Raw genomic sequence first — 13,599 nt, 5'->3', positions numbered from 1 at the left:
AACTGGCTCCAGAAAGTTAAACAGATTTGTAAATTACTTCTATTAAAAAATCTTAACCCTTTCAGTACTTATGAGCTTCTGAAGTTAAGGTTGTTATTTTCTGTCTAAGTGCTCTCTGATGACACCTGTCTCGGGAAACGCCCAGTTTAGAAGAGGTTTGCTATGGGGATTTGCTTCTAAACTGGGCATTGCCCGAGACAGGTGTCATCAGAGAGGACTTAGACAGAAAAAAACAACCTTAACTTCAGAAGGTCATAAGTACTGAAAAGATTAAGATTTTTTAATAGAAGTAATTTACAAATCTGTTTAACTTTCTGGAGCCAGTTGATATATATAAAAAAGTTTTGGCCTGGAATACCCCTTTAAGTCCAAGGATGCCCTTCGACCTAGTGGGGTTAAAAGGTCGAAAGATTAAAATATATAAACTAAGAAGACACTGTGAAGTATGGGGACATACTCGGCAGCCCTGGAGAAATATTTTTCTAAAAGATGTTTTTATGTACTTGATGTATTTCTAGGTGTATATAAATATATATATATATATATATATATATATATATATATATATATATATATATAAAGCAGAAAAGCAACAGCACTCTAAAATCCAAAAGATATAAAAGAAAAGGTGCAGGCAACCTGTAAAAGGATCAAGTCCAACAATCCATCCAAATATAAAAAAGGAAGATCAGGGAAGCACTCCAATAACGTGAAAAAAGGTGAAATTTATTCCATCAAAACAATGTGCAAAACAGCAGCGACGTTTCGATCCTCTCCAGGATCTTTTTCAAGCTTGAGAAAGCCAGCGTGAGGCTGGAGAAACGTAGTCTCTCACACCATGGAATAAATTCACCGTTCTTTTGAACTCTACCTGTGGTGTGCTGCTTCTATATTTTTGTATATATTGAGGAACCAGTGGACCGAGGTTCAGAATATGCGGGCACCCCAATTTCTTTTTTTCTTGACATTTTTGGAGGTGCTGTTCTTATTGGATATTTATATATATATATATATATATATATATATATATATGTCAAAGAAGAAAGCAGCACTCCTAAAGCGTGAGTAGGTGCCTCCAGCTAGGGTCCGTGTCCAGGATTCTGCATACGTAGTTCCAAGGAAAATGCTGTGGCACTCAAGGTATGGTGAAAAAATGAAAACGTTTTATTCATCCCAAATGTGCAAAGAGCGACGTTTCGATGGTCTCACACCATCATTATCAAGCCACTTGATAATGATGGTGTGAGACCATCGAAACGTCGCTCTTTGCACATTTGGGATGAATAAATAGTTTTCATTTTTTCACCATACCTTGAGTACCACAGCATTTTCCTTGGAACTACGTATGCAGAATCCTGGACACGGACCCTAGCTGGAGGCACCTACTCACGCTTGGAACTATATATATATATATATATATATATATATATATATACACACACACACAAATCAAAAAATATGTTGCAGTCTCTTGTAATACCTTTTTTATTGGACTAACAGAATTTTGTAGAGACAAGCTTTCAGGATTCCTCCCTTTATCAAGTCCAATAGTCAAGGACTAATGATCAAAAGACTTTATAAATTATCAGGGAGGAATCCCAAAAGTTTGTCTCTACAAAATTCTGTTAGTCCAATAAAAAAGGTATTACAATCTGCATCACTGGACTAATATGGCTACTCACATTTACTATACAGATATACACATACCTGAAGATGGTTTAGAACCCTGTGATGTCACACATGCTTGTGATGATGTCACCGTAAGCTGTACAAGGAGGTGCGCGCCGGCTGCAGTCTCTTCAGTGTGTTTTGCATTCACAACCTGTGGTGCAAAGTGTTTGTTAGAGAGTTTCTATTTGCGATAGAGAATTCAAGATTTTGACCGATCCTTGTCTGAAGAGAGAACCACAAGGTAAGTCTCAGCCTCTTCTATTCATACATACACAGGGCTTTTGTTTGACAGTTTTTTTTTTTTATTGCTGTTGCTTTTTTTTTTTTAGCAAAAAAAACAAGAAATTAATTTCCAAAAGAAATAACAAAAGTTATATTCCTCATAGCATTATGACAATACTTGGCTTAGGCATTAAACATAATAAAACGCACAGATAGTATCATGACCAGAGCTTTTTCTTGCAAAACTGCTAAAATGCAATTATGCCCAAAAAAGCCCCCAAGAAAAAGAGTCCTAATTCATGAAGTTCTAAAAGATATAAGTCTATGAGAAAGATTTGGTGGTGTAGTAAAAGAATAACAGAAAGATTAGGGCAGAAATATAATAGTATATAATAGAATTCTGTGTGTACTAACAATAGAAATACTCTGGGTACTCTGAAAGGGAAAATGAGGTGGGGTAGGTTCATTATTAGTAAATGTATATAGCAGGATAGCCCAATTGTATCTACAGTATGAAGTTCACATGGCCCAGTGACCATACAGCCAAGCCCTTATAATCCGCCATTACTAGGACAGATTCAGGATTATCAGATATTACTATGACCGGAGAGGTTCAGGTTTATCAGATATTACTAGGACCGGACAGGTTCAGGGTTATCAGATATTACTAGGACCGGACAGGTTCAGGGTTATCAGATATTACTAGGACCGGACAGGTTCAGGATTATCAGATATTACTAGGACCGGACAGGTTCAGGGTTATCAGATATTACTAGGACCGGACAGGTTTAGGGTTATCAGATATTACTAGGACCGGACAGAATCAGGGTTGTCAGATATTACTAGGACCGGACAGGTTCAGGGTTATCAGATATTACTAGGACCGGACAGGTTCAGGGTTATCAGATATTACTAGGACCGGACAGGTTCAGGGTTATCAGATATTACTAGGACCGGACAGGTTCAGGGTTATCAGATATTACTAGGACCGGACAGGTGCAGGGTTATCAGATATTACTAGGACCGGACAGGTTCAGGGTTATCAGACATTGGTAACCTCAGGGAAGACGTCTCCATATAAAACACTTATAGAGAAGCATCTTCTTCTGAGGCTGCGATGGTCTTAGTGTTATCTTGTGGTTCTGTGCTGGACATTTCTGCTCTGTATGAAGGATCTATTGTATAATGACAGGAATGATGACATTTGTCTAATGTGTTCACTTATCTCTCTCTCTCTAGTGTTTTCAGGCTCTGACCTGTGACCATGGCCTCTCCACAAGACCCATTGCTGAAGGAGGAGGAAGAAGCAATGGAGGACCATAGTGATATGGATGTAGAAAAGGGCGATATCCCTGAGAGGCAGAACCTGCCATCTCTAAGCGTGATGTCCACCGCACGTTCCATCATCACCGTAGTGATCCTCGCCTTTGTTAATTTGCTCATCTATGCAAATCGCTCCAGCGTGGCGGGGGTGCTGCCTTATATACAGAAAGCATATGACACCAATGCTAGTCTGTCCGGCTTATTGAATACATTGTTCATTGGAAGCTACGTGCTGGTCGCACCAATTGCCGGATATTTGGGCGACCACTGTAATAAGAAATATACTGTTTGCGCAGGAGTCATCGTTTGGCTGAGCATGACACTTACCCTGTCATTCATCCCTGACAGGTACTTCCTGCTCTTCCTGCTGACGAGTGGACTGGTTGGAGCCGGAGAGGCGACTTTCTGCACCATCGCCCCCTCCATCATTGCAGACCTTTTTACAAGTGACCAGCGGACCCGCATGCTGAACGTGTTTTACTCCGTCATACCTGTAGGCTGCGGACTAGGATACATCATCGGGCCCAAAGTGACTGATGCAGCAAAGGGCGATTGGCACTGGGCATTTCGGGTCACCCCTGGCCTGGGCCTCATAGCTGTGGCTTTGATGATTTTGGTCACAAAGGAGCTTCCAAGAACGACTACAAACGGGAAGAAGAACAACAAATCCCAGAAGTTTGCCAAATGGGCGACAGATCTCAAAAAACTATTTAAAAATCGAAGCTTCATGTTAACCACCATGGGATCGACGGCGGTATCCTTCATAGTGGGAGCCATAGGTGTATGGGGTCCGTCATACCTGACCCACGCACGAACACTCCTACAAGAGAAGGACCCTTGCCGTGCTGAACCGTGTGACTATCACGACATCCTAATATTTGGTGTGGTTACAGTCGTTTCCGGCATTCTGGGAGTTGTAGCAGGGACGGAGATAAGTAAAAGATATCGCAAATCCAACCCACGGGCGGACCCACTTGTGTGTGGATGCGCGATGATGCTCTCCGCCCCTTTTCTTCTGTTGGCATTGACTTTTGGCAACATCAGCCTAGTTGCCACCAACATCTTCATCTTCATCGGAGAGACGCTTCTGTCAGTAAATTTCACCCTCATATCTGACATTATACTAAAAGTAGTAACTCCGTGGAGCAGATCTTCAGCCCTGGCCGTGCAGATGACAATCTATCACCTCCTAGGTGACACCGGCAGCCCGTACCTCATCGGCCTGATATCTGACACCTACGAACGAGGATATGCCAAATCCCCTCTTCTGAAATACCGCAGCCTGGAGTATGCCCTCATGACCTGCACCATAATGGCAGTCATCGGAGGGGCCTTCTTCATGGCCACGGCCCTATATATAGAGAGGGACGAAAAAGAAGCAGAGATGGAATCAGAACCTCCATCATCCTCCTCCTCCTCACTGCTTCCTGCCGATGAGGACCGCGCTTCAGACTGAGGAAAAGTCATTGCTTACCTTTATCTCGTTTACTTCATAAAAAAAAAAAATTAAGAAAAAAATAACTGCATTTGTTCTATGTTCCACTTTACCCCAGGGGCGGACACAGACAGCAGAGGGCCCTTTTGCAAAGAATGTGCCTGTGCCCCCCCCCCTCCCAAAAAAAAAACATCAATTGTTCAGCACCCCCCCTCCATGTGTCACTTACCCAGGTGGACCCCCATATGTCACTTGCTGTATAAGTTTCAAATTATTTATTAAGGCCTCCCATATGCCGCAGCTCATTCAAGCCCCCCACATTAGGTAGCATAGATTCCCAACATTAGGTAGCATATATTCCCCACATTAGGTAGCATAGTTTCCTCACATTAGGTTGCATAGTTTCCCCACATTAGGCAGCATAGATTCCCTACATTAGGTAGCAGTTTCCCCACATTAGGTAGCATAGTTTCCCCACAATAGGTAGCACAGATTCCCCACAATAGGTAGCACAGATTCCCCACATTAGGTAACATAGTTTCCCCACATTAGGTAGCACAGATTCCCCACATTAGGTAACATAGTTTCCCCACATTAGGTAGCATAGTTTCCCCACATTAGGTAGCATAGTTTCCCCACATTAGGTAGCACAGATTCCCCACATCAGGTAACATAGTTTCCCCACATTAGGTAACATAGTTTCCCCACATTAGGTAGCATAGTTTGCCCACATTAGGTAGCACAGATTCCCCACATTAGGTAACATAGTTTCCCCACATTAGGTAGCATAGTTTCCCCACATTAGGTAGCACAGATTCCCCACATTAGGTAACATAGTTTCCCCACATTAGGTAGCATAGCTTCCCCACATTAGGTAGCATACTTTCCCCACATTAGGTAGCATAGTTTCCCCACATTAGGTAGCACAGATTCCCCACATTAGGTAACATAGTTTCCCCACATTAGGTAGCATAGATTCCTCACATTAGGTAGCCATATCCCCCCCCCCAAACACACAGACAGACACAGACACACACAGAGACACACTTACCTGCCCTGCACAGCGCTTCTCCTCTCCGGCAGCGGCCTGACGAGTGACGTCACTGACGTCCTCCTGATCGGGTCTGCAGAAGTACGTCACTTGTGCAACGTCCCTCGTCAGACCTCGGTCGGCCGGAGGCAGACTCACTGTCTAAAGTGCCCGCTGCACTATTATACCCCGCAGCTGCTTTAGAACAGTGAGCAGCGGTGGCGCCAACCCTACCATGAACCTACTAGGCACAAAAAAAAAGGGGGGCAGCAAAATGCCGCCCCTGAAAAGTGCCACCTGGGACTTATGGTCCCACCGGGTCCCATGGTAGGGCCGACCAGAGGCGGATCTAGACTTTGTGAGGCCTTAGGCGAAACTTGAACATGAGGCCCTGCTTTATTTTCTGCTGAAATTACATGGTGGTCCGGCTGTGAGATGGTTATACTGTGACATCACCGTGTATTATCCCTGTACTGTGACATCACTGTGTATTATCTCTGTACTGTGCCATCACTCTGTGTATTATCCCTGTAATGTGACATCACTGTGTATTAACTCTGTACTGTGCCATCACTGTGTATTATCCCTGTACTGTGACGTCACTGTGTGTTATCTCTGTTTCGTGCCATCACTCTGTGTATTATCCCTGTACTGTGACATCACTGTGTGTATTATCCCTGTACTGTGACATCACTGTGTATTATCCCTGTACTGTGACATCACTGTGTGTATTATCTCTGTACTGTGCCATCACTCTGTGCATTATCCCTGTAATGTGACATCACTGTGTATTAACTCTGTACTGTGCCATCACTGTGTATTATCCCTGTACTGTGACGTCACTGTGTATTATTTCTGTACTGTGCCATCACTCTGTGTATTATCCCTGTACTGTGACATCACTGTGTGTATTATCCCTGTACTGTGACATCACTCTGTATATTATCCCTGTACTGTGACATCACTCTGTATATTATCCCTGTACTGTGACATCACTGTGTGTATTATCCCTGTACTGTGACATCACTGTGTATTATCCCTGTACTCTGACATCACTATGTATTATCTCTGTACTGTGACATCACTGTGTATTATCCCTGTACTGTGACATCACTCTGTATATTATCCCTGTACTGTGACATCACTGTGTATTATTCCTGTACTGTGACATCACTGTGTATTATTCCTGTACTGTGACATCACTGTGTATTATTCCTGTACTGTGACATCACTGTGTGTATTATCTCTGTACTGTCACATCACTGTGTATTATCCCTGTACTGTGACATCACTGTGTATTATCCCTGTACTATGACATCACTGTGTATATTAGCCCTCCCTGTACTGTGACATCACTGTGTTTATTATCTCTGTACTGTGACATCACTGTGTATTATCCCTGTACTGTGACATAACTGTGTGTATTATCTCTGTACTGTGACATCACTGTGTGTATTATCTCTGTACTGTGACATCACTGTGTGTATTATCCCTGTACTGTGACATCACTGTGTATTATCCCTGTACTGTGACATCACTGTGTATTATCCCTGTACTGTGACATCACTGTGTATATTATCCCTGTACTGTGACATCCCCGTGTATATTATCCCTGTACTGTGACATCACTGTGTGTATTATCCCTGTACTGTGACATCACTGTGTGTATTATCCCTGTACTGTGACATCACTGTGTATATTATCTCTGAACTATAACATCACTGTGTGTTATCTCTATACTGCAACATCACTGTTGATACTTACACTGCACTGTGACATCACTGTATATATTAAGCCTGTATACCCTAATGCCACTGTACATATTTACCTTGCACTGCGAGTGACAATACAGGGTAAATATGCTCAGTGACATCACAGTTCAGAGTTAGTATAAACAGTAATGTCTCTGTACAGGGACAATAAACAGTTTTGCCACTACAGGGTTAATAAACGCAGTGTTGTCACAGTAGAGGGTAACTATATAGTGATGTCATTGTACCGGGAAAATATACACAGTGAAGTCAGCATTCAAGAATAATAAACTGTGATGTCACTACAGGGTTGTTATACACAGTGACATCAAATTACAGGATGAAGCACAGTGATGTCAGTTTATTATGAAGCACAGTGATGTCACAGTTTATTATAAAGCACAGTGATGTCACAGTTTATTATGAAGCACAGTGATGTCACAGTTTATTATGAAGCACAGTGATGTCACAGTTTATTATGAAGCACAGTGATGTCACAGTTTATTATGAAGCACAGTGATGTCACAGTTTATTATGAAGCACAGTGATGTCACAGTTTATTATGAAGCACAGTGATGTCACAGTTTATTATGAAGCACAGTGATGTCACAGTTTATTATGAAGCACAGTGATGTCACAGTTTATTATGAAGCACAGTGATGTCACAATTTATTATGAAGCACAGTGATGTCACAGTTTGTTATGAAGCACAGTGATGTCACAGTTAATTATGAAGCACAGTGATGTCACAGTTTATTATGAAGCACAGTGATGAGCACAGTGATGTCACAGTTTATTATGAAGCACAGTGATGTCACAGTTTATTATAAAGCACAGTGATGTCACAGTTTATTATGAAGCACAGTGATGTCACAGTTTATTATGAAGCACAGTGATGTCACAGTTTATTATGAAGCACAGTGATGTCACAGTTTATTATGAAGCACAGTGATGTCACAGTTTATTATGAAGCACAGTGATGTCACAGTTTATTATGAAGCACAGTGATGTCACAGTTTATTATGAAGCACAGTGATGTCACAGTTAATTGTGAAGCACAGTGATGTCACAGTTAATTATGAAGCACAGTGATGTCAGTTTATTATGAAGCACAGTGATGTCACAGTTTATTATGAAGCACAGTGATGTCACAGTTTATTATGAAGCACAATGATGTCACAGTTTATTATGAAGCACAGTGATGTCACAGTTTATTATGAAGCACAGTGATGTCAGTTTATTATGAAGCACAGTGATGTCACAGTTTATTATGAAGCACAGTGATGTCACAGTTTATGAAGCACAGTGATGTCACAGTTTATTATGAAGCACAGTGATGTCACAGTTTATTATGAAGCACAGTGATGTCACAGAGACTACAGAATGTACAACTGTACGTATGATGAAGATGGCGGGATGCTATCGAAACGTCACACATACATGGGGGAATAAAACACTTTGTTTTTGCACCTTATCTGGGAGTGCCGCTGGATCTTTAGTTTTGTAGATAGATAGATAGATAGATGATATATAGATAGATAGATAGATAGATAATAGATATGAGATAGATAGATAGATAGATATGAGATAGATAGATAGATAGATCAGTGTATCCCAACCAGGGGGCCTCTAGCTATTCCAAAACGACAACTCCCAGCATGTCTTTGGCTTTATGAGCATACTGGGAGTTGTAGTTTTGGAACATGGGCCAGTTTGGGCCAGTTTGTGGAGGACCCAACAAGAAGTGATGCCTTGTTGGATCTGATCATTTCCAACAACGCAGAGCTGGTTGGTAATGTAACTGTGAGGGAAAACCTTGGTAATAGTGACCACAATATAGTTACTTTTGACTTAAAATGTAGAAAACAAAGACAGATGGGGAAGGCAAAAACATATAACTTTAAAAAGGCAAATTTGCACTACAGGACATAGACTGGGGGGAGGTGTTCTCAAATACTGATACAGAAGGTAAATGGGACATCTTTAAATCAACCCTAAATAACTATACAGCTAAATATATACCAAAGGGGAACAAATATAAACGATTAAAACTAAATCCTACATGGCTGACACATGATGTTAAAAGAGCAATAAACAACAAAAAAATAGCCTTCAAAAAATACAAATCTGATGGGTCAGCGATAACATTTTAACAGTACAAAGAGCTTAATAAAATCTGTAAAAATGTAATAAAAACAGCAAAAATTCAAAATGAGAGACAGGTGGCCAAAGAAAGCAAAACTAATCCTAAATATTTTTTTAGATATATAAATACAAAAAAACCAAGGACAGAGCATGTAGGACCCCTTAATAATGATAATGGGGAGGTTGTCACGGGCGATCAAGAGAAGGCGGAGCTACTGAATGGGTTCTTTAGTTCTGTATACACTATGGAAAAAGGAGCTGACATTGGCCAGGTCAGTGCTGGCAACACATCATGTAATGTACTGAACTGGCTTAATGTAGAGATGGTACAAGGTAAGTTAAGTGATATAAATGTAAGCAAATCTCCAGGGCCAGATGGATTGCACCCAAGAGTTCTTAGAGAGGTAAGTTCAGTAATATCTGTTCCCCTGTTCATGATATTTAGAGATTCTCTGGTGTCTGGTATTGTGCCAAGGGACTGGCGCAAGGCGAATGTTGTGCCAATCTTCAAGAAGGGCTCTAGGTCTTCGCCAGGCAATTATAGACCGGTAAGTTTAACGTGCATTGTTGGTAAATTGTTTGAAGGACTTATAAGGGATTACATACAGGAATACATAGGGGATAATTGTATTATAAGTGATAGCCAGCATGGGTTTACTAAGGATAGAAGTTGTCAAACCAATCTAATTTGCTTTTATGAAGAGGTGAGTAGAAGCCTTGACAGAGGAATGGCTGTGGATATAGTGTTTCTGGATTTTGCCAAAGTGTTTGATACTGTCCCTCACAGACGTCTGACAGGTAAGTTAAGGTCCTTGGGCTTGGAAACTTTAGTTTGTAACTGGATTGAACACTGGCTCATGGATCGTACCCAGAGAGTGGTGGTCAATGATTCGTACTCTGATTGGTCCCCGGTAATTAGTGGTTTCATTTATTTATCAATGATATAGAGGATGGTATTAACAGCTCTGTTTCTATCTTTGCAGATGACACCAAGCTTTGTAGCACGGTACAGTCTATAGAGGATGTGCATAAGTTACAAGATGACTTGGATGGACTAAGTGCCTGGGCATCCACTTGGCAAATGAGGTTCAATGTGGATAAATGTAAAGTTATGCATTTGGGTACTAATAACCTGCATGCATCGTATGTCTTAGGGGGGATTAAACTGGCAGAGTCACTGGTAGAGAAGGATCTGGGTGAACTTGTGGATCACAGACTACAGAATAGCATGCAATGTCAGGCTGCTGCTTCCAAAGCCGGCAGGATATTGTCATGTATCAAAAGACGCATGGACTCGAGGGACAGGGACATAATACTCCTCCTTTATAAAGCATTGGTACGGCCTCACCTGGAATATGCTGTTCAGTTTTGGGCACCTGTCCATAAAAGGGACACTGCGGAGTTGGAAAGGGTGCAGAGACACGCGACTAAACTAATATGGGGCATGGAACATCTTAGCTATGAGGATCGATTAAAGGAGTTACAGTTGTTTAGTCTTGAGAAGAGACGTTTAAGGGGGGATATGATAAACGTATATAAGTATATTGATGGCCCATACAAAAAATATGGAGAAAAACTGTTCCAGGTTAAACCCCCCCAAAGGACGAGGGGGCACTCCCTCCGTCTGGAGAAGAAAAGGTTTAGTCTAAAGGGGCGACACGCCTTCTTTACCGTGAGGACTGTGAATTTATGGAACGGTCTACCTCAGGAACTGGTCACAGCAGGAACAATTAACAGCTTTAAAACAGGGTTAGATACATTCCTGGAACAAAATAACATTAATGCTTATGCAGAAATATAAAACTACATCCCTTCCCCTTACACCCCTTCCCTTCAATTCCCTGGTTGGACTTGATGGACGTATGTCTTTTTTCAACCATACTAACTATGTAACTATGTAACTATGTAACAGCTGGAGGCCCCCTGGTTGGGAAACACTGCTCTATCTATCTATCTATCTATCTATCTATCTATCTATCTATATCATATCTATCTATCATCTATCTATCTATCATCTATTAATCTATCTTTCTATCTATCTCATATCTATCTATATATCATCTATCTATCTATCTCTCATATCTATCTATCTTTCATCTATCTCTCATCTATCTGAGATATATATGAGATAGATAGATAAATAGAAAGATAGATAGATACATAAATAGATGGATATAGATAGATGGATAGATAGATATGATATGGATAGATAGATATGAGATAGATAGATATGAGATAGATAGATATGAGATAGATAGATAGATAGATAGATAGGAGATAGATGGATAGATAGATTTAAAAAAAATACTCCAGAAGAGCAGCACAACAAAATTAAGAAAACCAATGCAATGGTGCACGCTGGGTGTGGATCTTGGTGAGAGGTTCACTTGTACTAGAAAAAAGCAAGAGACCAACAGCACACAGAAAAATGAGTGCAAAAAAGGTGGAGATTTATTGCATTATCCCAATGTACAAGCTCCTTGAGAATGGCGATGAGAGGTCGCTAAAACGTCGCTTCTTTTGTACACTGGGATAATGCAATAAATCTCCACCTTTTTTGCACTAATTTTTCCGTGTGCTGCTGGTCTCTTGTTTTTTTTTTTTTTTTTTGGATAGATAGATAGATAGATAAGAGATAGATGATTGATATAGATCAGTGTTTCCCAACTAGGGGGGCCTCCAGCTGTTGCAAAACTACAACTCCCAGTATGCTCATAAAGCCAAAGGAATGCTGGGAGTTGTAGTTTTGCAACAGCTGGAGGCCCCCTGGTTGGGAAACTGATCTATCTATCTATATCATATAAATGTATCTATATCATATCCATCTATCTATATCATATCCATCTATCTCCTATCTATCTAATCTATCTATCTAGATGTCTATATCATATCTATCTATCATCTATCTATCTATATCATATCTATGTATCTATCATCTATCTATCTATCTCATATCTATCTATCTATCTATCTATATCATATCTATGTATCTATCATCTATCGATCTGTCTATCATCTATCTATCCATTTATGTATCTTTCTATATATCATCTCTCTATCTATATATCATCTATTTATCTATCTTTCTATCTATCATATATATATATATATATATATATATTTATTTATTTATGTATCTATCTATCTATATATCATCCATCTACCTATCTATCTCTCATATCTATTTATCTATCTATCTCTCATCTATCTGAGTTAGATAAATAGATAGATAGATAGATAGATATGAGATAGATAGATAGATATGAGATAGATAGATAGATATGAGATAGATAGATAGATATGAGATAGATAGATAGATAGATAGATATGAGATAGATAGATAGATAGATAGATAGATAGATATGAGATAGCTAGATAGATATGAGATAGATAGATAGATATGAGATAGATATGAGATAGATAGATAGATAGATATGAGATAGATAGATAGATATGAGACAGATAGAAAGATAGATATGAGATAGATATGAGGATAGATAGATAGATATGAGAAAGATAGATAGATAGATCCATAAATAGATGGATATAGATAGATGGATGGATAGATATGAGATAGATAGATAGATAGGAGATAGATATATAATAGATTGATAGATAGATAGATAGATAGATCAGTGTTTCCCAACGTGGGGGTCTCCAGCTGTTGCAAAACTACAACTCCCAGTATGCTCATAAAGCCAAAGGAATGCTGGGAGTTGTAGTTTTGCAACAGCTGGAGGCCCCCTGGTTGAGAAACACTGAACTACCTCCCACTGTCTCCTACAACTTTCCCCCTCTCCCCCAAGCAAGTTACTTACTTTAAAAGGGCAGCATCAGCAGTGGGCAGTGGGCAGGTAAGTCTTCCATACTGGTGGTGTCCGGGCCTGTATACACACAGCGGGCCTGCACCACAAGGTCCATCAGCAGCATACAGGGGAGTGAGAGAGGGGGAGGAGCTTCCTGTATGCTCTTCCCAGTCTGCATAGCGCGGCCCCTGCGTGGTGACAGGGCTGCAGGCTGAA

The 13,599-nt window shown here is 40.5% G+C and overlaps 1 protein-coding gene across 1 annotated transcript; it reads left to right on the top strand.

The window, feature by feature from the left end:
* The first annotated feature begins 1,779 nt into the window (after positions 1-1,779).
* On the top strand, positions 1,780-4,697 carry LOC130284419 (protein spinster homolog 1-like). Its single transcript, XM_056534755.1, has 2 exons — positions 1,780-1,912; positions 3,133-4,697. Exon 2 carries the CDS (start codon positions 3,158-3,160, stop codon positions 4,670-4,672), a length of 1,515 nt encoding a protein of 504 aa, XP_056390730.1. The 5' UTR covers positions 1,780-1,912; positions 3,133-3,157; the 3' UTR covers positions 4,673-4,697.
* The last annotated feature ends 8,902 nt before the right edge of the window (positions 4,698-13,599 follow it).

This window comes from Hyla sarda, chromosome 8 (genome assembly GCF_029499605.1).
Source record: "Hyla sarda isolate aHylSar1 chromosome 8, aHylSar1.hap1, whole genome shotgun sequence".
NCBI lineage: Eukaryota > Metazoa > Chordata > Amphibia > Anura > Hylidae > Hyla > Hyla sarda.
The sequence above is the reverse complement of the archived record's forward strand: the minus strand, read 5'-3'. Positions and strand labels throughout refer to the sequence as shown.